This window comes from Coturnix japonica, chromosome 2 (genome assembly GCF_001577835.2).
Source record: "Coturnix japonica isolate 7356 chromosome 2, Coturnix japonica 2.1, whole genome shotgun sequence".
NCBI lineage: Eukaryota > Metazoa > Chordata > Aves > Galliformes > Phasianidae > Coturnix > Coturnix japonica.
In genome coordinates, this window is record NC_029517.1 from 87,437,738 (window position 1) to 87,462,938 (window position 25,201).

Here is a 25,201-nt window from a genome sequence, read left to right on the forward strand (position 1 = left end):
TTTGATTTAGAAACTACATGTAATTTGTGCATGAAAATAATAGTGCAACCATACCCCGTATTTTGACTCTCAGATTTATGATGTGAGCAGCTAGGGGTCTGATGAAGCACTTAGCAATTTCTACTCTGTTACTTTGCATTCCTTATTTATTTTTTGTAGTTTTTGTTATTTAAATACGGCTTGGGAATTTGAATTTTTTAAGGCTTTGGAGAACTTAGCCCCCACTGAAAAGCATACTGTTGGACTGATCAATGTATCCAGACTTCAGCTACTGTTTGAAGGCCAACTTTGTTAAAGTTCTGACATTCCATTAAATGTGAAACATGATGTTCTGTGTGTCTACAGATTAATTGCTATAAAGAATAAAATCAGTTTATCAGTAATATACGTAGAAAGCACCTCAAAGGAAACTAGTTTGTCTTCCAAGTGTGGTCTGGATAGGAAACAAATGCTGGTAGCGTTCTGTGTAGCCACTGTTTTCAGTTGTTAGCCACTTTGAGAATTTCACAAGGTGTGGAATTGCTCTTCAGGTTGCCTGTTGCTGTATTTGAGAGGCGTGAGAGTAAAACACTCGGTGGTGGGGTGTTTTGGGAATCCCCGTCCTGTAGGCACTTTAATATTGAGCAGTCCCTTTCCGTGACTCAGACGATAACAGCTCTTGCTGAACAGCAACCAAACGCAGATCACTCGCTGTCCTTTCAGTTCTCTTGAAATACAGAGCTTATATTGTGGTGGCTGAAGTTGAAACTTATTATTTTGTAGTGTTAGACAGCACTTTGAATCCTGGATTTATTTATTCAAGTATTGACTTGTTGGATGACTTCAGAGAAGTTGTGTTGACTTTCTCCGCTGTTCTGGCTTGATTGTTTTCTGCCTGGGTGTGTCCTCCTGGGAGACCTTATTGAGGCTTTTTTGTTGTTCGTTCATAAAGCACTTTTTGGATTGATTGCTGAAAAATCTGCTCTTCTTCCAGAGGAGCTGACAGCTTTCCAGCAAGTCAGAGCTCAGCATTAATGTGCCAGGCGTGGGGCCCAAACAGGCTGACGTAAATACGCGAGGCTGAGTTGTGCGGACTCTTTGAAACTCTCATTTCACAATAGTAAATATTATTATTTTGAGCTACGCTGTTTAAATAGTAAGCAAATGCTGAAGCGTCCAGATAAGGAAAACAAGTGTAGTTCCTTGGAACGTGCAGTTGTGTATTTGGGAAATGTTGTGTCAGTGGAACAAAGATAATTCATCCTATGGCACTGCTGACCTGCTGTGCAGCTCTAACAGCAGAGCAATGTGCCAGTGGCTGTGGCACAGTATGGGAAGGCAGCTCCTGTATTTTAAGGCATTCATCATTTTGCCAGCTGCGGTAACTTAGCCAGCAAGCGGCATGGAAGGTTCTGTTCTTTTTTCCTTTAATTGGGAATTGAGGATTTATGAAGTATCGGCTGTAACTGATACGCCGTGTAAATTGATGTGCCTTACTAAATATTTCTTGGCTTTAGAAAACCACGTTGAATGTAATTAAGTATTTTTATAATAAAGAAATATTCCAAACTTAATTCAAAATACCTAAAAGCAGCTAAGGAAAAAGTGCAAGGCAAAACCTTCAGTGAAAACACTGTCATTTACCACCTTTGTGTTTGCTTTAGATGAGTTTTTCTGGTCTGCCAGCGTCCTCCAGATGCTGAACTCTGCTTGGGTCTTGGCAGGTTCTCAATGCAGTTCTTCCTGATTCCAGCTTCTACACTTTGGCTTTTTGTTGTGTAGCTGCTAAGGAGGCCCTCTTTGCTGGGAGGGGGCCGTGGGGCAGGGCAGCAGGGAGCCACCTCCTGTCATGTCGCAGTTCCTTCTCATGCAGTAGAGAAGAAGGAGTATCTTCAAGTGATAATAGGTAGAAATCTGTTCAGTTACATCCTTGTACGTATCTGAAAGATCTGAGTCTCCTCAGATTAAGAGTTATCAACCAGTGCGAGTCTTGGACAAAACAGTTTGAACAGTGAGTTTTCTGTGGGAGTGGGAGGGAAATGAGGATTAGATCTCCTAGGAGTCACTTTGGATAAAACTCTTCTTTCCGGTCCCTCAGCATCACATTTGGGCTTGAGACAAAAGCCTGCAACAGAACTTGTGGAGGCTTGCAGTGTTTGACTGCAAACTGAGCCCGTGTGATATTTAGTTCTTCTGTGGGATTAAAATAGAGAGCAGTTGGATGTTAAACAAGAATAAATGTGGGCCAGAATGAAGATTATCAATACTGGGCCTTTTGTCTAAGGAAATGCTTAAAGATAGAGGCAGAAAGATGCTTTCTGCCTCCCCACTCCCCTGATTCCTGGCAATTTGTTGGCTGTTTCTATGGCACTTCTGAGGGGCTTTTGCACTTTGAAGTGTTACTGCATTGGGCTTTTCCCTGGATTGGCAATAGGTTGGTCAAAATGCTTGAGGTGTGAATTTGGTAACACGGTGTTTGACTCTCACGTGAAAGCTTCATACAGATCATCCATGTTTTCTATGAAAACACCACTAACAAATGTTTGTACCTCCGTTGCAAGTGGGTTTGGAGTTGCAAGCAGTTTGGAATTAGTCGCTAAGTCTTCTGTTTGATTTTATCCTTCGTGCAGGGCAGTCCATGTAGTGTCGCGGTACAGCTCTATTTCTCTTGAAACGTATTAAAATTGAATTCATTGCGAAACAGAATTCTGGGGGGAAAAAAAAAGAAATCAGATTTATTTTATGTAAATACTGCAAGTGAAACCTGGATAGTTTTGTTAGGTCTTGACTGAAATGGTTTACTTGCATCGGTTGATATTCCACCACGCAGGGAAGAAGTATAAGTGTATACACACGTGCGTGTGTTGGATTGTGTTGGCCACGAGCAGCCTGGTGAGCTTTAAGTTCAATGAATGTAAACTCAGTTATTTAGCTTGCTGTTGGCATTATGCTTTCACCTGACACACTTGATGACTGCACGAGAGACTTAAATTAGTGGCAAAAGAGGAAGTCTTCTGCATGGCCAAGTGGCTTAGGTCGCAGGATGGAGTTTGCAAAGTTGCCATAACACACGATAAGTCTTCCTGGGTTCTTAACCCTGACACCACAAAGGTTTAGGTCAGTCTTTCATTTTTATGTATGAAAAAATAAAACAGTGTTCAAAATTGTATTTCTGTCTGAGTCGTTATTTAAATTGGATAAGTAGCCGGGATGACTTTATGTATTTTAATTGAACAGAAGAAACCTGCTGTGTGCATCAGCAGAGTGCTTGCAGAATGTAGAAGCGTTTTGCTTGTAGCACACTGGCTTTGTAGTACTGCGGGCTCTGTGCGTTCCTTGCAGTGTAGCCTTTGTTCCTAAGAGCAACGCACCTCATGGACTGAGGAAGACGTTCCAACAGGGCCTAAAAACTTACTTCCATGCCAGGATTGGCCACAGGTGGCGAGTGTGCTGAGCTGCAGCCTTGTGTAGTCCCACTCAGGTCAAAGACGACTTCTGCAGCACTTGTGGCTGAGTGCGTGTGTAAGTGGCTGGCTGGGCTGACCTGTACTTGGAGCTCTCCAGCGAGTACGTGCCAAAGTGCAACAGGTTCCCAAGAGTGCTTTCCGCAGCCAAGCAGTGCTCAGTAGTCACTTCAATGCATGTAGGAGAAGCCGTTTGTGTTCTGTAGCGAGGTGCCAACCCGTTGTCTGTTCTGATTTCTCTGTCCTTGCACTGTGTACTGAATCGGTGACTCTCTTTTGCGTTGTATGTCGTAGGCCGAGACTGACTGACACCTAAGCCTCCAAGACTTGTGAATATTCTGCAGCTATAAACTGCAAATTATTGACATGCAAAGCGAGACATGAACCCCTCTTCGGGAACAAAAGTGAGGTCTGTTAAGTACCAGGAGGACCTCAGTTATCTGTTTACAGCGTAAACCGCATCCAGGGGACGAAGAACACCACCAGCATGCTACTTTGCAAAACAAAACGACTTGCCGTCTTGTGTTTTTATAATGCCTGTATTAATGTAAGAGAAATAAATTAGGAAATATTTTGTTTTGTACTGCCGCTCTTATTGTATTTTTATACGATTTTGGCAGCATTAAATATTTTTTTAAATGGACAACGTGCTGTTGTGTGCGAATGATGTTAGGAAGCAACTGTTAAAAGCTTATTTGGAGCTAGAAGAAATGTTTCACCTCACGGTGTTTCTGTCTTAACTGGAACGTTGCAACATATTCTTGCTAGAATGGGCTTTATGCAAATACTTAATGAATGCTAAGTATTGTAGTCTCAGCTGGGAGGAACTCCTGCACATTTCTTTTGTAATACACCACTAAGAACGTTATTTTATTAATCTGCCCGGTTGATTTGGTAATCCTTATGTTTGCTACCAAATATACACAGAATGTTCGGAGTAACTTTGGGAATGTGTTCTGTTGTTCTGCCTTCAGGGAAGGGGGGAGTCTGACTGCCCACCCCTCCCTGCAATGGATGGGCTGAGGGCCAGGTGCCCAGGTGGAGCCTTTCATTAAAGGGTTTTGTATTGTGCCATCAGTGTGTGTTACGTGTAGTGTTTCGCTTCACATCTATGATCTATCAGTGCTCTGAGCAGCTGGAGTGGGAAGGGGTGAACTGTGGAACAGCCTGAAGTTGGTTTAATGGACTCAGCAGCATTACCAGCCCTGTGCCTTCTGTTATGGGAGCTAAGCTCAATTCTGTGCTCATGGGAGCTCTGGTACTTTCAGATAAACCCTCATTCACTGAAAAGTTGTATTTTGTGAATGTCTAAACTACTGTGTGGTGCGGGGGGTGTTTTACTTGTGATTTGTACTTCATAGGATTTTTGTGTAAATCCTTAACTCCCTGAAAGCAGAAGGAGAAGAAAACTGGAAGGCACGGGAATATGGGACAGTATTTCTGCTACAGTACACAACCTGAAATCCTAACTTGGGTGTGAGGCTTAATGATGAAGTTGTGTTTAACTTCAGTACGTAGCTGAACAAGGGGAGTACTTTAAGCAGTTACTAAAGCTAAGTAAGTGCTCAGCACCATCTGGAAACAGTCACGAGCGTTGGGTTTGTCACAGCTACATTCAGCTTCATTTTGAGTTGTGTGGCTGTGCCTACTTCTAGTGAAGGACAGACGTCTGCCCTATGCCGTAGCAAACCTTGTTGCTGCAGAATGGAGCAGCGGACCCTGCTTGCAGCATTGTCTGCATCTCTGGATGCAGCTCAGCACTTTGTGCCTTTTGAGATTTACATTTTCATTTTTTTTTTGCCCTCTCTTAACTGTTGAGTTGGCATAATACATACAGTGATGGGCAGCACATGCTCACGCTGCTTTCTCTCACCCACCACTATCTCTGATCGCTGTCCAATATGCAGTAACTTGTACTTCATGGTGTGCCCTGAGCGTACTTCAGCCCTTGTCCCACCGTGACTGGATTCTCAAACTGCTCTTCAGGGCTTTAAACGCCATCCTCTCAGCTCAGCGGGTCTTGGGACCGCCTCGCTGAGCACAGGGAACTGAGAGTTCCCAACCAGATGGGCTGTACTGTGACAGCAGCAGTGTGAAGACACAGGCTCAGCAAGTCCCAGCACGTGCCTCACTTCTCTGCGCAGTGCTCTCAAGTTCTGCTGTGAAACATGAAGGCAGAAAGGACAGGCTGCTTCTTGAGACAAAGATGAAATGGGTTTCCAATCGGAGGCTTAAATCGTCTGCTGGAGCCATGCTCAGCAGGCACACAGAGGCTTTTTAATCACAGTTTCTCCTTGCTTCAAAGCAGAACAAGTAAGGCTTGGGATATGAGCTGTCACGGCTGTTAAATGATGGAGACAGCTCCTGCTGAAATGCTGCATCCCACACAGCACTCAGCATACAGCACGATGCATCCTGACTGCTGCGACTATTTGATACCAGCATCCCCTGCTTGCTGAGCTTTCTGTAGATACCCGAGCACCACTTGCCTGTCACCCTTCATTAGGACTAGCCTTCAGGTCATTTGTGCTATTGGTCCTTTTCTAACCAACCACACAAGAGTCGAATGAACAGTGTTTGCAGGTATGAAATACCACTGTGATGAGTTCTATGCAAAGGCCCCAAACGGGTTGTACTTCCATTCACGTTTCTAGCAAAACAATGACAAGACCACGAGTCAGAAGAAATAAAAGGATCAAACCCAAATATGTAGCTTAGTAATGCAACAAGTCCCACTGCAAACATGAAACACAACCAACAAAATAATGGTATTTCAGACTACACCTATAACATACAGGCACCAGGCTGCTTGCTTTCAGGACAGCATGTTACTTTCTTTATATGTCAGGGCACTGAATACATTCTCAAATCAGTCTGAGAAAGCTTGTCTGCCTTGCAAGCTTTTGTTCTGGTGTTTCTGCAGTCCCTGGAAGAAGAGTGGAAACTCTTACCACAAACATCAGAAAACACAGTGCGTGTTGCTCTGCCACTCGCAGCCTCTCCAGCTGAAGCAGCTGTGGCAACACTGGGAACAGAAAGCAGAGAGATCACTGCTGAGCTACACTGACATCAGCAGGAAGGTTTGGGAAGAGCGATCCACAGTTGGCTTAGAAGAGCGGCCCTTTATCTTTCTACAAAGATTCGAAAAGCTGCACGTCAATCAAGTTCCCAGCTACGCTAAGAAAGACACAGTCTCACAGTCTCGTGCGGGTTGGAAGGGACCTTAGAGATCATCAAGTCCAACCCCCAGGATTCGAGCCTCTGTGTAGCAGAGCGGCACTTCTACCACTTGCGCCACAGGGGGATTCGAACCCGGACACTGTGAGCTTTTCTACTGCAGTAACACTTTAACCAAAGAAAAAGGGGTTTGGAAATATTTTATTTAAAAGAAAAAAAGAATTCTTCAAGAAACAACCATGTCAAACCTATTTCTTTGTTCGATTTCTGAAAGTTATTGCTATTTCAATAGTTAACAGGGGTAAAAGAGGTTCTCCCTAAGAATGTATTTACATAACAAATCAGGATACTGTGGCAATTAGTGAGTTATCACCGGTTCAAGGGATAAGTGAGACTATGCTGGAGTGACTTACAGAAGAAATCCAAGCAGATCAGAAGAGCGCAGGTGGGAGACCGCTGCCAAAAAGCAGGCGCCAAGAACTTGGTATTTTCCATTGTGCAGAAGGATCTGGTATTTCCCACTCTGGAGAAGCAGCCATGAAAGACTTTCTCTGCAACAAGGACAGAGTAACTCCTTAACGCTTTAAATAATAATGCGATTTAATGCAATCCTCTCTCTGGCATATGTATAAAAATCACGGGCAGCATTTTAAGTGTCAGTGTCATAGTAGACTGCTTTAGAGAAGAGTATTGCAAGTTCTAAGCAGATGAAATCTTTACACAGTTTCCACCACCTCTGCCCAAGGTTTGTTCTTTGGGTGGGAAACTTCCCAGCAGAATTTGAATCAAAACATATCTTCCATTTGGTCTGCTCTTGGTGACCGCAAGCCAAAGCAAAGGCAGCCAATACAGAAAATGAAAATAGCTGATAGAAAATATGAAAGCTCTAAAACAAACAGCACTTACTCTGATTTTAATTAGCTGAAGCCATTCATTCAGATAGTTCACCAGCCCAAAGGCGTCAGGGATATTGTCCCCTTCTGAGCAGAATTTGAGAAGAACCGCCATGTGGATTCCTCTGGAACAACTGCAACAAAAACAAGCAGGATTTTCTGTTTCTTTACTAATCAAGAACAAATGGATTGATGTATTTAGCACACAACAAGCTGTATATGGTTTGCTTTAGAAGAAGTATTACACTAGAAAGGAAAATACAGATTTCCAGATACTATACATACAAACGTAATCCTTATATATTCATATATATATATATATATATATACATATATACACATACATACACACACTATACTTTTTTTTTTCCTTTCTTGTTTCCTCCAGACTTGCTCGGTTACATTTTCACACTTAATGTTTGCTTTCTAAATCTTGAATTTATTCTTTCCTTTGCAAGGCAAGAATCCTGTGTCATAGAGGGTTACTCGCAGCCTCCTCTACATGGAGTCTGCAACCAGAGCGTTGGCACTTTTGCCCCAGCAGGGCATTTATACAAAGCCTTTGCTACAATCACTCCTTATCCTACCACGTATTTCAAAGGGCAGTTTTGCAGGCTGTTAAAATTTCCACTTCTGCCTCCTACCAATGAAGCAAACTTTCCAAGCCCTGTTTGCTATTGCAACACTCAGGAAAAAAGCCATTAAAACCCACAATCGGAGCTGACTTAAGCATATATTCTGCAAAAACATACACTGAAGTTTACCCTTCCCTTTGTTAGACCAGGAACGCTACTGCTGGTAAATGGCTTTTACCACACTGTTATTTCTGAAATGGTTTTGGTGGGTTGTTTTTTTTCTGGGGGGTAGGGGGGAGGAGTGATACCAACTAGAGGGCCACAAAACAGCATCAATGAGTTTAAATTTAAAGTCCTATGATGTATGCGCTACAACAACTTCAATATTTTTTCAGTTTCCCTTAGCACTGTCCTGTTTTATTCATTTAGACATGAAGTTTTTGTGTGTTTTTGGTTTAGTTTCCTTTGATTTCTGCAGTCCTGGGAGGTCTCAGCTTTCGCATTTCTGCACTGTTTCCACAGCTGAAGTCAGCACAAAGGTAAGCACGGTATTAGGAACTCCTGCTGCTGGAGATAGCACTTTGGATGGGTGACAAAAGCAATAGTTAAGGAAAAAAGAAAACCACACACAAAAAACCCAAACCCCAAAAGCTAATTTTCCACCTGGCACTTATAAAACAAATCCCTTTTGCAGAACTAATATGTTTAGTGCAGTGCTTGAGATTTGCTAGCTAAAATTTGCCACCTGACGTGCTTTTGACACAATTCCTAATGTGCACACATTTTAACAACAGTAAAAATCCACAGCTAATCCATAATAATTTTACTCATGCATCAGAATCATAGAATGGCTTGGGCTGGAAGGGACCTCAAGGATCATCACGTTCCAACCCACTGCTGCATGCAGGGCCACCAACCTCCAGATGTGTTACTAGACCAGGCTGCTCAGGGCTCCATCCAACCTGGCCTTGAACACCTCTGATAGGACACCTGACATCCTTTATGCGTTTATCTCAATGCCACTCACCTCTCAGTAAACAATAATTTTGTGATGCCACCTCCAGGAATATGTAGAACTTTTTCTGCATCGCTTATTCCAGGGTAAGCTGCTACTTTTTCCATTTCTTTCCATTTCAGCTCCTGTATTTGGCCTTTCACTGCTTTCTCAAGAGCTGGTGTGAGCAGGTAGCGCAGCGGTGTCCTAGGAACAAATCATGAATGTGTTCAGTCTGACAATAAAAGACAGCACTGAAGTTATTACTTGTGACAGAAAGAAGCTGCGAGCATTGAGGACCTCAAATCTGCAACGAAGAACTGCAATACTCCCTTCTTCCCCAAGCCAAAATGTACAAGTATTCAGTGACTTCAGGACAATATACACAACTTTCTGCCACAAATATAACTAAGGTATCCTTTTTAAATGCTTCTGTAACTGGCAAATACCAGATGCATAAGCACATAAGTAGGAGATCTTTTGCTGTTAAAATAGTTTACACATAAAAGGTGATTTTTCTTGCTTCATATGGGAACAGATTCAATTAAAGTAAGTACAGACTCCACTGTTATACAGTATTTTTAATAGACTCACGCTACAACTACCCGCAGACTTCAAAAAGCTGTTTTCTGCATGTGTTATTCTCAGTCTTTAGTGACTCTGGTGTCAGAGTTATGCTGTGGTACTCGTGTCCCCCTTCACAAACCAAGGTGAAATAGGTACAACTTATGGCTCAGAATGTGCAAAATGAATATCACTCCTTCCCACTTCATTCCATTTTAGCTGGCTGTTCTTTAAACTGCATGCAAACAGCACTGGGCCTCTATCTGGGATGCACATAGACATAAGCCTCCTTTAAGGCTCTACACAGGGATGCAGCCTGGAGATCTTGCTATACTGAAAATCCTCAACATGCAGAACAATTAATGAAAGGTTAGGAGACTAGCTAATATTCTACTAAATCTCAAACATCTAATCAGAGATCTCAAGCAGCTGCTGGTCCTTGACATTGCTTGCAACAGAAAGAAATAAAGAAGTTAAAGCTGAGACTGACTGTGCAGGCCAAGCACGATGTCCTTACAGAGTATTATTTGCTCTGGACTTTCAGCAGGAGTAAGTTCAGAGACTAGCGCTGTGTAACACGAAACATTTGATACGATATTAAAGCAAGATGTCCTGTCTACACAGCAAAGCAAAATAATAAAAAGTACTACAAAAAGAGGGGAAAAAAAAAAAAGAAGTCAGGCTGCCAAAATGAACATAAATATTAAACAGATCTTTTAAGGACACAAACATACCCAAGGAGCTGTTCGTCATCGCGCTGGTATGCGTGGCTGCTGGACAGAAGAATGACTCTGGCACATTTGCTGCTTTCCACCCAAGAAAGCAGTGTTTGACAGAATGGCTTGTATTTGTCCTTCATGCAGGGACAGAGAATGAAATAGAAATGTTTTGTGTTGATAAAAAAACACCCAAAGCCAACAATATGAGATGTCGTATTTAACGTTCAGCTTTTTATATGTTTTTCTTCACATCCCTTAAGCTCACAGGTTCACATTTACTTTCAAAAAGCGGAAGACTGGCAATTTACCTCATTAAAGCTACACACATAATGATTACACTCATTAAAAGCACACAAATAACAACAGCTTTGTGTGCCGTAAGTACTAGTGGAAACAGCTTTAGAACGGGATGGGATAATGTGTAGATCACACCATATTCTTCCAATTTTTGCCAAAAAGCAATAGCAGAAATTAAGCCATCACAATACAAGATACAAACACGAGGACAAGAGCTGTATGAAGAAAAGAGAGATGGACAAAACTCAGAACATTCTGTGTTCTGTTTGAGACTATTAATAACTAAGGACATGTTAACAATACAGCTGAGTTGTTTTGGGGTTTGGAAGAACAAAACTAAACCTCAGCCCTCAGCGAGAGCAGAAATCAGCTCTGAGACAAAACTGTATCCGACACAGAAAGCGTTACAGCACTGAGCAGAAAAATATCTTGCGAGACTTTGGTCTGGTTTAAGAAAACGTTTCCTAACCTGGCACAGTTCTTCTCATTGTACTTCTTTGCTTTGTTTGAATCATTCTGTAAAACTGACCCAGGGTGCCTGAACCATCTGCACACAGAACTGCAACTACTGACGAGTGAGCTCAGAACGGATGCACGTACCTTTATAAAAGGTGATCTGATCTGCAGAACTACAAGCTTCTTCGAAGGCAATGAATACACTAAAAGGAGAAATAATAAAGCTTTTTAACAAGAAAGAAATCTGGGCTTTACAAACCTGAGGATAACCTGAGAGTTATCAAATCCAATTGCTGGAAAACCTGATTGCTGTTAAAAATAGCTCTTTATTTTTGTGCAATGTCTTCACTGGACTTAATTTCACTTTAATTTAATTAATTAAAAAATTTAAAAAATCTTAATTTCACACAGATTCAAAGGAGTGAATGAAGCAGAACATAAGATCTGCCCCCTTATGATGATTCAGGAAATTCTTCTGTGCAGCTTTACGAAGTTTATGAAAGATTATTTTGAAATTTCTATGATTTAAGAGCATAAAATAGAAGAGGAATTAAAAAAAGAAAGAAACGCCATAACTGAGGTGGAGCAAAACCCAGTGAATTTAAGGGGGAGGAACAGCACAAGGGGGAAAAGACAAACACAGGAGGGAAGTGAGAAATCCCCTTCTACACCAGAACGCAGCTTGCATTCCTGCACCTAAACTATGAGCACACTTCATGTTGCTTAGGATTAAAATTGTTGGGAGTTTTGGCTGCACTGTAACACGATTGTGAGCCAGCCAGCATTACTGGTTGCATATGTCAGACTGGTTATCAAAAATAAAGTAAGGCCTACTAACGGTTTCCTCTGCAAGTACAAACACATTCTTATTTCTAAGAGACTTAGTTACTGAAACTGTTACTAAGGACTTTAGTTTAAGCACAGTCCCCATAAGCAAAATATAACAACAAAAAAAGTAAATGCAACCTTTTTTGCTCTGTATGCTTCTTGCAAACACCACAAGCATTTAGTACACACCTTCAGCGTTTATGCTCAGCTCCATTGAGTTCTCCTTTGTTGTTGCATAAGGATTATTCCCCACCATCGGCACCAGGCAGTCGGTGTAGAAGTAGCCCACTTTAGGCATGCGAAGTGTGGAGATCACCAGATCTACTGCCAGCTGGCCAACGTTTCCTACCGACACTGCTGGCTGAAGCAACAGAAGTCAATGGATTACAATGTGCTTTATAGACAAAATGCTCTCCAAACAGTGAAGGTACAAGACATTTCATTTCTGACTAAATGTGATTTCTTTAATTGACAGCTCATTTTCAGACAAAGATGACCATCCCTTAGGTTGGTCACCCAGAATCACACTGGTCACTTCTGTGAATAACCCTGTCTCTCGCTGTAAACTTGAACAAAGGTTTTGAAACTTTTTTTCCCCCCATATATATATATATATATATATACATATATATATATATATTTTTTTTTTTGGGGGGGGGGGGGGGGGGGGGGGGGGGGGGGGAGGGAGTGGGGAGCATAGAATTGGCAAGTCGCTCTAGAACGCAGAGATTGACAGACCTCAAGTGACACCTAATGGTAACGTTGATATTACACACTCAACTACAAGTCTCAGCTTGAGCAATAGGTAAGAATGAGGCGTCTTCCAGCGCCCTGGTTTCGGCTGGGATAGATTTAATCTCCCAGCAGCTGGTGTAGCAGCGTGTTTTGCATTTCAGGTGAGCCCAGCGCTGTTACCACACTGCTCTTTTGGCTGCTACAAAGCAGCGCTTACAAAACTAAGGCCACTTTGGCTCCTTGTGTTGCCCTGCCAGCGAAGTGCTGGGGGGCCAAGGAGCTGGGAGGGGGAGGAATCAGGGCAGCAGACCCAGCCTGGCCCAGGGGACATCCCATGCCATAGAATCACAGAATGACCCGGGTTGGAAGGGACCTCAAGGATCATGTAGTTCCAACCCCCTGCCTGGCAGGGATGCCATGTGGTGAAGTGCTCAGCAACACAACTGGGGGAGCTGGCTGGGGGCTGCTATTGCCTGGGCATCGCTTAGAGGGTGGTGAGCAATTGCAGCGTGCTTCATTTATTTACGTTCTTCTCTCATTATTATTTCCCCTTTTCTGCCCTACTGTCAAACTATCCCAGCCCACATGTTTTACTTCCCTTCCGATTCTCTCCCTCACCCCCTGAAGGTGTATGTAAGCCACGAGCCGCAGGGATGGGACACGGAGGATGGTTTTAAGCTAAAATGGGAGAGATTCCGGTAATAGGAGGAATCTCCTCACTCAGAGGGCGGGGAGGCGCTCTGAAGAGAGCTGCGGGTGCCCTATCCATGAAGGCGCTCAGGCTGCAGCCCCCCCGACCTCCGCCCCCCGACAACCACTCACCATGAGCAGCGTGAAACCCTCGAAATCGGGGCTGCCGCCATCGCAAGGCACGAACATGCCGGCAAGGCCTGACGGAGACATGGATGCCACAAGGCAACGCGCAGCTCCGCCCGCTTCCCGTCCCCCTCACGCCGCGGCCGTTGGGGCGGAGCTCCTCCCGCCGCCATGGCGCTGCCGCCGGGTAAAGGGTCGGAGCTGAAGCAGCTCATCCAGCAGCAGCTGCTAAAGGTGAGCTGAGACACACGGTGTTTTGCATCCTTGATCGTGTGGTGCCGAGGGGGGGAGGAAATGGGCATTGTCTGCTTTTGTGCCTTAGAGAACTAAGAAGCGGCCATCCGAAGTTTTTAGTTCTTTGTCCCCCTCAGAAGTCAGACGGGAAGCTGTTGGGTTTGCAGGTTTAAGGCGCAGAGCAGTGAATGCGTTCAGGCTCGTTGTGCTCATAACGTTTTTAATTGGTAGAGCTGCTTTAGGGAGGCAGTATGACTTCTTCAGCTGGCTCTTATTTAATCCAAGAACTCATGGGCTCTATGTGCAGAAAGTACTGGCAGTCCTACAGGATGCTTCTTTAGTTGTAACTGCTGTCAGGAACTTCTATCTGCAGCTTGTAAGAAGTTCTCTTTCAGATGGATGTCCATGGAAGGATCCGAGAAGTTCTGGCCGAGACGATACGTGAGGAGCTGGCGCCTGAGCATCGGCAGTTATCCACGGAGGATCTGATAAAAGCCTTAAGACAGCGAGGAATCATCGATGATGTTATGAAAGAACTTAAATTTGTCACTGTGAGAACCTCTTCAAGTGTGAAGATACTTTGCTTATTCCTCTTAACTGATGTGGTGTCTTGTCCAAGTTCTAACACACTAAAAGCATAGAATCACAGAATAGCTTAGGTTGGAGAGGACTAACCCCCTGCTATGAGCAGGGCTGCCCTCCACCAGCTCAGCTGCCCAGGGCCCCATCCAACCTGGCCTTGAGTGCCTCCAGGGCCTCCAGCTTCTCTGGGCAGCTGTGCCAGCGCCTCACTGCCCTCTGAAATAAATTCTTCCTTCTATCTCATCTGAATCCATCATATTTCAGTTTAAAGCCATTGCCCCTTGTCATAACTCTATGCTCGCTGACGAAGAGTCCTTCACCTATTTTCCTGTAGACTCCCTTTATGTACAGGAAGGTACTATTTCTAGTAGTTCAAAAAGGCTTTAGTGACTTGTGATGTTTTAGGACAAAACAGTGTGTGCTGTATTTGGTGTAGTGATAATACCACAGTGTCAGCGTTTGCTCAGTTTTTGTTAAGTCTCACCTATTAGCAGAGGTTGTACAAGAGGAATAACATTTGATTGGGAAGGAGAATGCTTTAAATTATAGAAGGTTGAGGGAAGGCTGCTGCTGCCTCAATTAACACCTTAAAAATTCTTTATTGTGATTCCAGGATGTGAGTGGAAAGGAGAGGGCTTCATCTCCAAAACCATCAACACATTTTGTTGATAGAGAGCCACCGGTTATGAAAAAAAGTATGTTGCTCATTTGTTCTCATATTTCTGGGTTGTAGTTTTGATAGAAATGTCAAATGTAGGATTATTGATCTTGGAATTAATAATACAACATGAACTGGATTCGTTTAAAGCCTCCAAAGAGGAGAAAAATATGTCTTGCTTATCTAAAGGATGTAAGTTTGACTGATACAGATTCAAGTTTTATGTGACGTTCATGTTTCATTTATTTTACGTTAAAATAGCATCCATGTATTTTAGAATCACTTTCTCCTAGGGACTTATATACAAAAACTTTATTATTTCTTTTTATTTCTCTTCTCCTGTTGGTTAGCTGATGTTTAACATGCTTCCTGAGATCTGTTTGTAGTCTCTTCATTTTTGTTGCTACGCTTTACAGCTAACATTGACCCAACACGAAGGTATCTTTACCTTCAGGTTCTGGGTGGAAAAGCTTTTCTGGAACATCTTCAGGAACCGGATCCTCTGCCTGGCCAAATCTGTTCTACTTTTACACTATGTCTTCATTTCCGAAATCAGCGTTTCCGTTCTAAACCCGTTCCCTGTGCTTGTGAGCCAGATTTCCATGATGGTTTTTTACTTGAAGTTCACAAGGAAAGCCTAGGTAAGGAACATCATGACTTTAAAGCTGATGCTATGTTGTTTCTTTTCATAGAATTACCCAGGTTGGAAAAGACCTTGAAGATCATCAAGTCCAACCACAGCCTAACCAGAACCCTAACTCTAAAAACCCTACACTAAATCATTTTGCTTTGTTTCACTGGATTTCTTTTTGACTTTATAGTTATTCCAAAACAGGTCTGAAATTATGTAGTGTGTTTCTTTCCTATTTATTACTAAAATTTTTTGTAGGGAAATTGATGACTATTAGATTTCACTTCTAGATCCTTCTCTATTCTTACCTTGTCTTTTCTACTCTGAAGTTACTGCCATGGTCCTGGGCTTTGGGTGTTCCTTCTTGAGCAGGGGTTAGGCCAGCTGACCTCCATAGGTCCCTTCCAACCTTGAGCATTCTCGTGAAGGTGGATAGCAATTTGTCACCATGCAGAAGGAAAAACTTTACTTTGAGCTCAGTTTGCTATGAGTTGTTCGATGACTGACTTCCACGGTTATCTGTCGCCTCTATTGCCTTTCTGCCGTTGGTAGCCAGGAAATGTGGTGGCAGATGAATGTTATGAGAAGAATTCTGGAATCAATAGTGGTGTATAATAAATAGACCTGAAGCATTCCATGTTTTCAAGAGTGCAGTTATTTACCTAAAAAGTAGTATTATTTTAAGGAGGACTTGGGGTGATATTCTGGCTATTTAATGTTGCTTTATTTCTGGCAGGTGATGGAAGTAAAATGGTGGATGCAACAACTATGTTATCTGTATGTGATCCAGTGCATATGGTTCTGATCAAAACAGACACGTTTGGTGAGACAACGCTGGTAGCGTCCTATTTCTTGGAGTGGCGATCTGTCCTGGCTGCAGAGAATGGCATCACAAATGTTGCTGTTGAACTCCTGGGTGTAGGTAAGAATAACTAATGAGCATTTAACGATGAGTTAAAGTATTGCGTACTAAGTTTGATTAGAAGCTTAAAGTAGTATTTATGGTTTGGTTTGATTTCAGTTCAGCTAATCAACTCATGAATTACTTTAAGGTATCAACTCATGAATTACTTTAAGGTATCCTTAAGAAGAGTTTATATAAAGGACTAATGGTCAGATTTTTGTCTTATCAAAGTGTTAAGAATGTGTGTTCCAGATCCTGTGCAATAGTGGTCCCTGTACCTGGGAGCCTCTGTTATCTCCAGGATGTGGGTAAACTATCAAAACAAACATAAATCAACAAATGCGTCTCCAGGAAAAATACCGTGTCAGTGTTCTCAAGTGTAAAATCTAGCTTGTCCTGTGTAGCAGTTATGATCCTGCTCTAACCACAGTGATCTGAGCAGTGAGTTGTACATTCAGTAACAATGGGCACTTGTACACTGTGGCTCTTCCAGTCTATTTGTAGGTGCCTATTCTAGCCCTTACAGAACAGCATTCATCTTGTATGTTCTGGTATCACCTGGAAAGAGGCCCTTAGGGCTCAGATCCAGTTACCAGCTTCTTTAGCCAGGTTATCATTCCTTTCATTCTTGAGTAGAATATTTCAGTGAAGATCTTTGTGTTGTATGTACTTAGAGAAGTTTATGGGGTTTTATTTTTATGATGGTATGATTAAAACTATTATTTGTTCTGTGTCAAATGAATTTGAAAGGACTGATAGGAATGTATTTTGGTTCAAAGGTACAGAATCAAAGGTTTCTGTCGGTGTTTTGAACATCAGACTTGAAATGTATCCACCACTTACTAAGACTCTGTCTCCAGAAATAACAAGCACTCAGGTAAGTAATATGTAGGGGGTGAGGGATGGCCTGTTCTTTTATCAGCAGGGGGGATGCACACTGTACAGTTATTTATGTAGATAAAGGGTCGGTTACTCTACTTGAAAAGCCAGTAAATGGTGGCCCAAAGGTGTTACAGATATTATTCCACACTTAGCAAGGTGAGTAGTCCTTCTATACAGATATGCGTCACTGAAGATGAACACTACTTCAGTCAAGCTTGATATATCAGCCTACAAACAAGAAATGTAAATTGAGTTTTACATTCATTGGATTTTCACTTTAAAATACTATTCTTTAGCATTGGTTGCATGCTGTCATATTAAACTTCATTTTTCATATGCAAGGATCATGTGCTAGTATGTATATTGATTACTTTTTGTTCTTGTTTGGAATTATTATATGTGTGAATGGTTGTGTGTATTTTCCTACCTGTAGTTTACTTTGGAACGTCAGAAGACAGCAGAAAAAGAACGTTTATTTCTTGTGTATGCTAAACAGTGGTGGAGAGAATACCTGCAGATCAGGCCTACACACAACTCAAGGCTGGTAAAGATTTTTGCACAGGTTTGTATATTTTACAAATACACCAATCTGTTCTTCAAGGTGTTTTTTTTAGTCTTAGCTGCATGTTTGAAGTTTGTGTATGTAGAATTTGTATAGATTTATGATGTGGTTAGATTCCATTCAGGGCTACATGTGATACAGTATGCTGACAATGAAGTTTTCAAGACTTGAACTATGTATACTGAAGCTGAAGAGTATGTTTCATAGAGAAAGGCTGCTCCAAGCACCCCTGGTGTAGGAGGTAGAAAAGCCATTTTAGTCTTTTCCTTGAATAAGTACAAATGGCAAATGCTTAAGTGATCTATACAAACTATTGCAGACAGGTTTTATACAGTAATAAGTAGTGGAGTTACTGGATATACTGGAGCAGATCCATATAATATTTGAGCACTCTGTGGTTAATAAAGTAATCTGGCTGGTGAATGTTGCATGGTAGTTACAGATGTGAACAAATCATTGGCTAGTAAGTTACTGTGTTGTAACTTACGTCACAATCACATCAGTTGTTCCTTGGTGACTGCCCCTCAGTAGTAGGAATGGTATGGGACTATAAGGACAGGCTGAGGGAGCTGGGCTTGTTCAGCCTGGAGAAAAGAAGGCTGCAGGGTGACCTCATTGCAGCCTTTCAGTACTTAAAGGGAGCCTACAAACAGGAGGAGAGTCAAGCCTTTGAAAGGGTAGATAACAGACAGCCAAGGGGAAATGGTTTCAAGTTGAGGGAGGGAAGATTTAGGCTGGATGTCAGGGGGAAGTTCTTTGAGAGTTGTGAGGTGCTGGAACAGGCTGCCCAGAGAGGCTGCTGATGCCCCATCCCTGGAGGTGTCCAAGGCCAGGTTGGATGGGGCCCTGGGCAACCTGGTCTACTATTAAATGGCAAGGTTGGTGGCCCTGCCTGTGGCAGGAGATTTGGAGATTCTTGATCCTTGAGGTCCCTTCCAACCTGGGCCATTCTGTGATGCTTTGTGTTTATCATGCTAATATATGAATTTAACTTGTAGAGCAGCAATTTTCCTGGCACAGATGATGAAATAACTTCCGGAAGCAATCCACACCTGCTGTTTGTCTTCAGGGAAGTGAGGTCTTCTCTTCTGGCTTCACCAGCTGTGTACGGGAGTAGTGTCAGCTTCCACGTAAGGGTGTGGTGCATTCATCTCACTGCTGAACACACCTGGTGCAGCCGGAATGGAAGCTTCACTGGAAACTAACAGTAGATAATGGATTGCTTTAGGAAGTTTTAATAGTACTATTATTTCTTTACCACGTTCAGGATGAAAATGGAGTAAACCGTCCGGTATGTTCATATATCAGACCACTTCGAGCGGGCCGGTTGCTAGACACACCTAGACAAGCAGCACGATTTGTCAGTGTCCTGGGTTATGAAAGAGCTCCTGTCATCGGAGGAGGTGGTGGCAAACAAGAGCAGTGGTGCACACTTCTTGCATTCGTATGTAGAAACAAGGTATGTAAAAACAGTCTTTGCATGACAACTTTTATAGTTGGAATGAAGTTAGTCATTTAAAACAGGTTGCAAAAGGTGGACTGAATCCATTTCAGAGAACTCATAAATGCAAATAGCTTTTATAAGATCAAATAGTGGCAGATGTTAAGTATTAGACAAGAGGGCTTTGGAGCTGACTTACTTTATTCAGTGCTGTTGCTTGAATCCTTTTTTCAATGAATCCATTGGACATCATGTGTAATGGTTCCTTAAGGGGGGAAAAATAAAAGCCATCATCACAAACATCCCCTTTTCCTCCTTCAACCCAGCTTATGTTGCTGAGCGCTATGACATGTGACATGGGACATCCTTTGGGTGGTCTGGATCAGCTGTTATCCTGTTTCTGTCCTCTCAGTTCCTTGTGTACCACAGCCCTTTATGGGCAAGGCAGCATGAAGAACTGAAATATCCTTGTGTCTGTGTAAACGCTGCTCTGCAGCACCTGCAATGGTGTGCTGTCAGCACTGTTCTCATAAAAAATCCAAAATGCAGCACCATATGAGCCTCTGTGAAGAACAATAACTCCATTGGAAGTTGTAAAAGCCTGATATACTTTGATATGGTGCATATTAAAAAGAGGAATTCAAGATTCTTAAGTTTGTAACCTTGAAGTCCTGACTTCTGGTGCATGTTTTAGGTAAATAGGAGGGAAACGCGACTTGTTAGATAACAACTGGAGAAATACTGCTTTCTTTTTCTAATGTTTTTAGCTATGCCTGATAGTCAAACCAACATACAAACATTTACTGTCTAGGGTGACTGTGAAGATCATGCCAACCTTCTGTGCAGTCTTCTTCTTGGCTATGGATTGGAAGCCTTTGTGTGTGTAGGAACAAAAGCAAAAGGAATCCCTCACGCTTGGGTAATGACCTGTGGAACCGATGGAACAATTACTTTTTGGGAGAGCTTAACGGGACATAGGTGAGTAAAAAGCAAATAAGAAAACTAAGCAGTACCTATTGAGATTTGTGTAGTTCTTCTGGTGGGTTTGTGTGTGTGTGTGTGTGTGTGTGTGTGTGTGTGTTTGTGTGTGTGTGCTTGTTGGTTTTGTCTTGTTTCTTTGTCATATTCATTTCCCTGTCTTGTCATTTAATCAAATATCCAGGAGACTTTTGTCTGTGCATCTTTGCTCTGTATACTTTTGTTTTTAGGATAACTGCTTGAGCGTGAGGTGAAGTATTTCATAATGTGCTTTTCAGTGGTTTTAAGCAGGATAGTAACTTTTTTGCCTCTTGGGGCAACTGATGGTTGTGTGGAACACTGCTTTGCAACACCGGTAGGCCTGGGTTCGAATCCCCCCTGTGGCACAAGTGGTAGAAGTGCCGCTCTGCTACACAGGAGGCTCGAATCCCAGGGGTTGGACTCGATGATCTCTAAGGTCCCTTCCAACCCGCAGAGGGTTTTTCTCTAGGTATGGTAAAGGGAGGACGGTTGGACTAGATGATCTTATAGGTCCTTTCCAACCTTGTGATTTTGTATTTTATAATGTGGAAGCTGTACTAATGTGTTGTTGCAAAATGTAATTGCAATGGTAAAAAATTTAGGTTATGTTTTTAAAAGGAGAAATGATTTACTTCTGTCCTACTGAAGTACTTTGTAGCCTGCCTTAAGATACCAAGTGTGTTAATAAAAAATTGGATGTCTTTCATCAGGTACATCCACAGACCTATCAACCCCGATGACCCTCCAATAGTTGAACAGCCCAAGCCGTTGTATCCTTATCGCACGATAGGTTGTGTCTTCAACCATCAGAAGTTCTATGGAAACTGTCAGCCCACTGATGCAGTGGAGGTCTGTGTGTTTGACCTACAGGATGAGTCTAAGTGGAAACCCATGAATGCAGAAGCAATAAAATCAGTGTGTTCTCCTGGAACCGCATCTTCAGTTCCCCCTTTTCCTCCTTTGTGTGCTTCAGCGATAGATGCAGCAGTGGCAAGCAATGATATAGAATTGCAACTGAGAATCCTCGTCTCAGAACACAGGAAGGTAATCTTGCTTAAAAACCATCATTGATCTGTTAAGGTAATAAAGGTGTATGTTTATACAGTGTCCTTGAACATCTGCTTGTAATGTAAATACTTAGACCTTTGCAATATGCTCTCCATCAGCTTCTGTGGAAATGCAGTGTGTTAAAATTGAAGCAACTAGAAACAACATTTGGGTTGACTGTATAGAGCGAGGTTAGATGTTGTACTTAGGATCTGCAGTGGCAATTCTGCAGTCACGTGGGCTTAATCCTCCTGCCCTTCCTTTGGCTCTCTTTGGAGGAGCATGATTTTTGGCTTAGAGGTATCTACAGGCTACTTAGAAGTGCTCTATGAAAGAACTAAGAAGATAAAGTCTGTTTGTCGGTGAGTTGAGCGTATCCATCACAGTCTTATTTCTATGTCCCTCATTAGAAGCAGGCTTTCAGCTGTCGTGGTTTAACTCTGAATGCTTCACAAAGTTAGCAGGTATTTCGGAAGTTAGTTTTCTCCTTAATCAGGATTTCTCTCCTACCTCCTCTCATCCCCTTCCTCTCTCCAACTCCCTTTCTTCCCTTACCATTCGATGTGTAGCATTTGATTCTTGATGCTTCTAGTTTGGTGTTTGAATTGGTATCCATATCTTATTGCTTGAACTATGAAGATAAACGTATGAACTACACAGTCTGCAAACTTGATAACATCCTAGTTTTCTTTTCCTGCATGGTTGTCATCATGCTGTGATTCGCTTCACAGGATCTTGGCCTTTCTACTGTTTGGGATGACCATCTGTCCTATCTATTGTCACCAGCACTAGCAGCTTACGAGCTTGAACGTGCAACGGGTATTTCTGCAGGAAACGAGGAGTTTCAGGATGCTGTCAGAAGAGCAGTACCTGATGGTCACACGTTTAAAGGGTTTCCTATCCATTTTGTGTACAGAAATGCCAGGAGAGCATTTGCCACGTGTCTTCGGTAAGACTGTGTGTATGTAAGTACCAAGTAGTAATGCTTAATTATGAATAGTGGTTTTAAAGATAACTGACTTCCTGAAGTAAGAACTGGTAGGAGTGTGTGGTATACATGAATCACAGAATTATCAAGGTTGGAAAAGACTTAGATCATCTAGTCCAACCCTTACCAATACTTCCCAGCTAAATCATATTCATCAACACAACATCCAAACGTTTCTTGAACACTCCCATGGTCGGTGACTCCACCACCTCCCTGGGCAGTGCATTCCAATGCCTGACTACCCTTTCCAAGAAGTAATAGTTCCTAATGTCCAGCCTGAATCTCCCCTGCACAGCTTAAAACCATTCCCTCTAGTTCTATCACTGATTACACAAGAGAAGAGGCCAACCCCCAGCTCACTACAACCTCCCTTCAGGAAGTTATAGAGAGCAATAAGGTCTCCCCTGAGCCTCCTCTTCCCCAGGCTGAACAATCCCAGCTCCCTCAGCCGCTCCTCATAAGGCCCATGCTTCAGACCCCTCACCAGCTTCGTAGCCCAATGGGCCCACGTGGTACAGCTTCTGTGTTGAACTGGGCAGGTTCAGTGGTGATAGACTTCTAATAGATTAAATACAGGTTGTCCCTTTTTCCCCCCTTTGAAATACAGTTATGTTAGTTTTTCTGCAGTAATTAAAAGTGGCCAGTGTTAATCTTGTTCTCCTCCAACACAACAGCCATCCCACTGGAAGACAGTATTTCTTACTGGGATCAGCAGACCTTGGGTGCTCATAGTATAACTGTCAAGCAAGTTTCCATGTTTATAAATACCTGAGGTGTGGGAGCCATAGTGGTGAGGCTGGTCTCTTTTCAGTAGTGTGTGGGGACAGGACTAGGGGTAATGGGATGAAAGTACAGCATAGGAAGTTCCACACAAATGTGCAGAGGAACTTCTTTACAGTGAGGGTGACAGAGCACTGGAACAGGCTGCCCAGGGAGGTGGTGGAGTCTCCTTCTCTGGAGATATTCAAGACCCGCCTGGACGCCTACCTGTGTGACGTGGTGTAGGGAGCCTGCTTTGGCAGGGGGGTTGGACTCAATGATCTCTAGAGGTCCCTTCCAACCCCTCCAATTCTGTGATTCTGTGAAATAATTGCACATGAAACTGAGAATTGAAAAAGCAGCTTGGTGATGTTTGTTACTGTTTTCTGTCACAGGTCTCCTTTCTGTGAAGAAATAATCTGTTGTAGGGGTGACCAGGTGCGACTTGCCGTTCGTGTCCGTGTGTTTGCATACCCTGAATCTGCATGCGCTGTTTGGATCATGTTTGCTTGTAAATATCGCTCTGTCCTCTGACAAGCAGAAATAATTCTTACCTCTCTAGATGTGCAAAATGAGGTGTTTGCGTATGAAATTCCACAACTGAACAAAGGTATTTTAGATAAATGGCATTGATTTTGAATGCGGCATGTGTTTGTAGTGAAATGAATTGTGTACACAAGAAGGATTGTATTTATACAGAGAATTTTATTTTAATAAAAGCTACTTTTAATACTTACAGGAATGTTATTAAAATGCATATGTGCAATATTGGTTTCTCTTGAGCAGTTCTGAATTAATGTAAGAGCTAATTTAGAAAGCAGTCTGTTTTATCTCTATGCCAGTGGTGTCCAGGGTGTTCTTTACAAATGAGTGAGAGCCAGAGTTACCGAAGTTCATTTATGCTTCCTTTCCATAATGGACACTTATTTCTGCCTCTCTTAGAATCACAGAATCACCAAGGTTGGAAAAGACCTAAAAGATCATCCAGTCCAACCGTTCACCTATTACTAATAGCTCCCACTAAACCACGTCCCTCAACACAACATCCAGTATGAGGCTAGCAGTAGCTTTTAAGATCAGTCAGGTATAGGTAATACTGATCTGTGAACGTGATAAATTATGGTGGGCTTTTTTATGTTGAAAAACAAGACTTGGACACCTGAACATGTTAATAGCTGTATTGAGTTTGATGTCTGTCTAAGCTCATCCCTTTTTCCTGGCAATGTAGTGGATGACTGGAGGGACAAAAGCCAAACCTGTTGAGGCTCTTCTCTCTAATGGTTATGAATAATGCTAGAGAAGCTTGCAATGCATATTGCAGCTGTGGACAAAGAAATAATTATGTTAAGAAGCACTTTACACTGTGTAACAGACAAATTTCTCCCTTGCTTTCATTGTATCTAGTACAAGTTGAAAAGCTGGATTGCATTGGATAGGCTACTGCAGTAGCTTGTTAAATACTGGCTGTGGCTCGGTTACACTGGTATCCCCTACACACATGCATGTAGCTGCAAGTGGGCAAAAAGCATTACGTTCAGTATGGTTAAAAGCAAAATATGGATCTGTGTGTGGCTCTTGGGGACCTGGCCAGTGTGTGGTACTCTGCTTGTACAGATGGGGGCACTGCAAAAATACTGTGTGTTCTCGGCCTCGAATCCTATAGGAAGAGGATACAGAGATGTTAAACTGTCTTTGGTATGACTGCAGCCAGGTAAAACTATAGGTGTCCAGATGGACCTTGAATATCTTCATAGAAGGACCTTCCATCCCGTGCTGGTGCCAGAGGCTGATCCAGCTCCCCGGGGCAGGGAGCTGCACGGCTCTGGCTGTGGGTGCTGTGTGGGAGCCGCGGCCCTCGCTCAGCTTGAAGGCAGCGCTGTGTTTGCTGAGGCTTTCTGTGAGACCTGGAACACAGAATCACAGAATGACCCGGGTTGGAAGGGACCTCAAGGATCATGTAGTTCCAACCCCCCTGCCTGGCAGGGCCACCAAACATACACATTTGCTAGATCAGGTT

The 25,201-nt window shown here is 42.7% G+C and overlaps 3 protein-coding genes across 6 annotated transcripts in view; 2 read left to right on the plus strand and 1 right to left on the minus strand.

The window, feature by feature from the left end:
- The window catches only part of PTPN2 (protein tyrosine phosphatase non-receptor type 2), a 31,545-nt gene extending 27,031 nt beyond the window's left edge, over nt 1-4,514 (plus strand). The window contains exon 10 of the mRNA XM_015855281.2: nt 3,738-4,514. Within this exon, the coding sequence (XP_015710767.1) occupies nt 3,738-3,759 (22 nt within the window). The 3' untranslated portion in view covers nt 3,760-4,514. The remainder of the gene's footprint in view (nt 1-3,737) is intronic.
- PSMG2 (proteasome assembly chaperone 2) lies at nt 129-13,637 on the minus strand. 2 transcript variants are annotated; one of them, XM_015855283.2, is made up of 8 exons: nt 13,504-13,637; nt 12,136-12,307; nt 11,263-11,321; nt 10,381-10,499; nt 9,116-9,289; nt 7,527-7,647; nt 7,034-7,171; nt 129-6,369 (listed from the first exon to the last, which is right to left on the minus strand). In XM_015855283.2, the coding sequence occupies exons 1-7, from the start codon at nt 13,582-13,584 to the stop codon at nt 7,052-7,054; spliced, it is 846 nt and encodes a 281-aa protein (XP_015710769.1). In that variant the 5' UTR covers nt 13,585-13,637; the 3' UTR covers nt 129-6,369; nt 7,034-7,051. The 2 variants fall into 2 exon arrangements, with proteins under 2 accessions (XP_015710769.1, XP_015710768.1); XM_015855282.2 differs by lacking the exon at nt 129-6,369 and having other exon boundaries at nt 6,803-7,171.
- CEP76 (centrosomal protein 76) lies at nt 13,635-23,950 on the plus strand. 3 transcript variants are annotated; one of them, XM_015855277.2, is made up of 12 exons: nt 13,635-13,731; nt 14,127-14,282; nt 14,927-15,008; nt 15,388-15,612; nt 16,339-16,524; nt 17,286-17,383; nt 17,822-17,950; nt 19,218-19,409; nt 20,203-20,369; nt 21,101-21,434; nt 22,169-22,386; nt 23,580-23,950. In XM_015855277.2, the coding sequence occupies exons 1-12, from the start codon at nt 13,669-13,671 to the stop codon at nt 23,716-23,718; spliced, it is 1,989 nt and encodes a 662-aa protein (XP_015710763.1). In that variant the 5' UTR covers nt 13,635-13,668; the 3' UTR covers nt 23,719-23,950. The 3 variants fall into 3 exon arrangements, with proteins under 3 accessions (XP_015710763.1, XP_015710764.1, XP_015710765.1); XM_015855278.2 differs by having other exon boundaries at nt 22,169-22,402; nt 23,580-23,694; XM_015855279.2 differs by lacking the exon at nt 13,635-13,731 and having other exon boundaries at nt 14,280-14,298.
- The last annotated feature ends 1,251 nt before the right edge of the window (nt 23,951-25,201 follow it).

Bases quoted from the DNA above. Each gene is read 5' to 3' on its own strand.
- PSMG2 (XM_015855283.2), bottom strand. From the start codon at position 13,584: ATGTCTCCGTCAGGCCTTGCCGGCATGTTCGTGCCTTGCGATGGCGGC. The intron at 10,500-11,262 runs GTACGTGCATCC...CCCTGCATGAAG, and splicing joins TCAGATCACCTTTTATAAAG to GACAAATACAAGCCATTCTG. The intron at 7,172-7,526 runs GTAAGTGCTGTT...TCCTTGTTGCAG, and splicing joins TTCAGCTAATTAAAATCAGA to AGAAAGTCTTTCATGGCTGC.
- CEP76 (XM_015855277.2), top strand. From the start codon at position 13,669: ATGGCGCTGCCGCCGGGTAAAGGGTCGGAGCTGAAGCAGCTCATCCAG. The intron at 15,613-16,338 runs GTAAGGAACATC...TATTTCTGGCAG, and splicing joins AGTTCACAAGGAAAGCCTAG to GTGATGGAAGTAAAATGGTG. The intron at 19,410-20,202 runs GTATGTAAAAAC...TTTACTGTCTAG, and splicing joins CATTCGTATGTAGAAACAAG to GGTGACTGTGAAGATCATGC.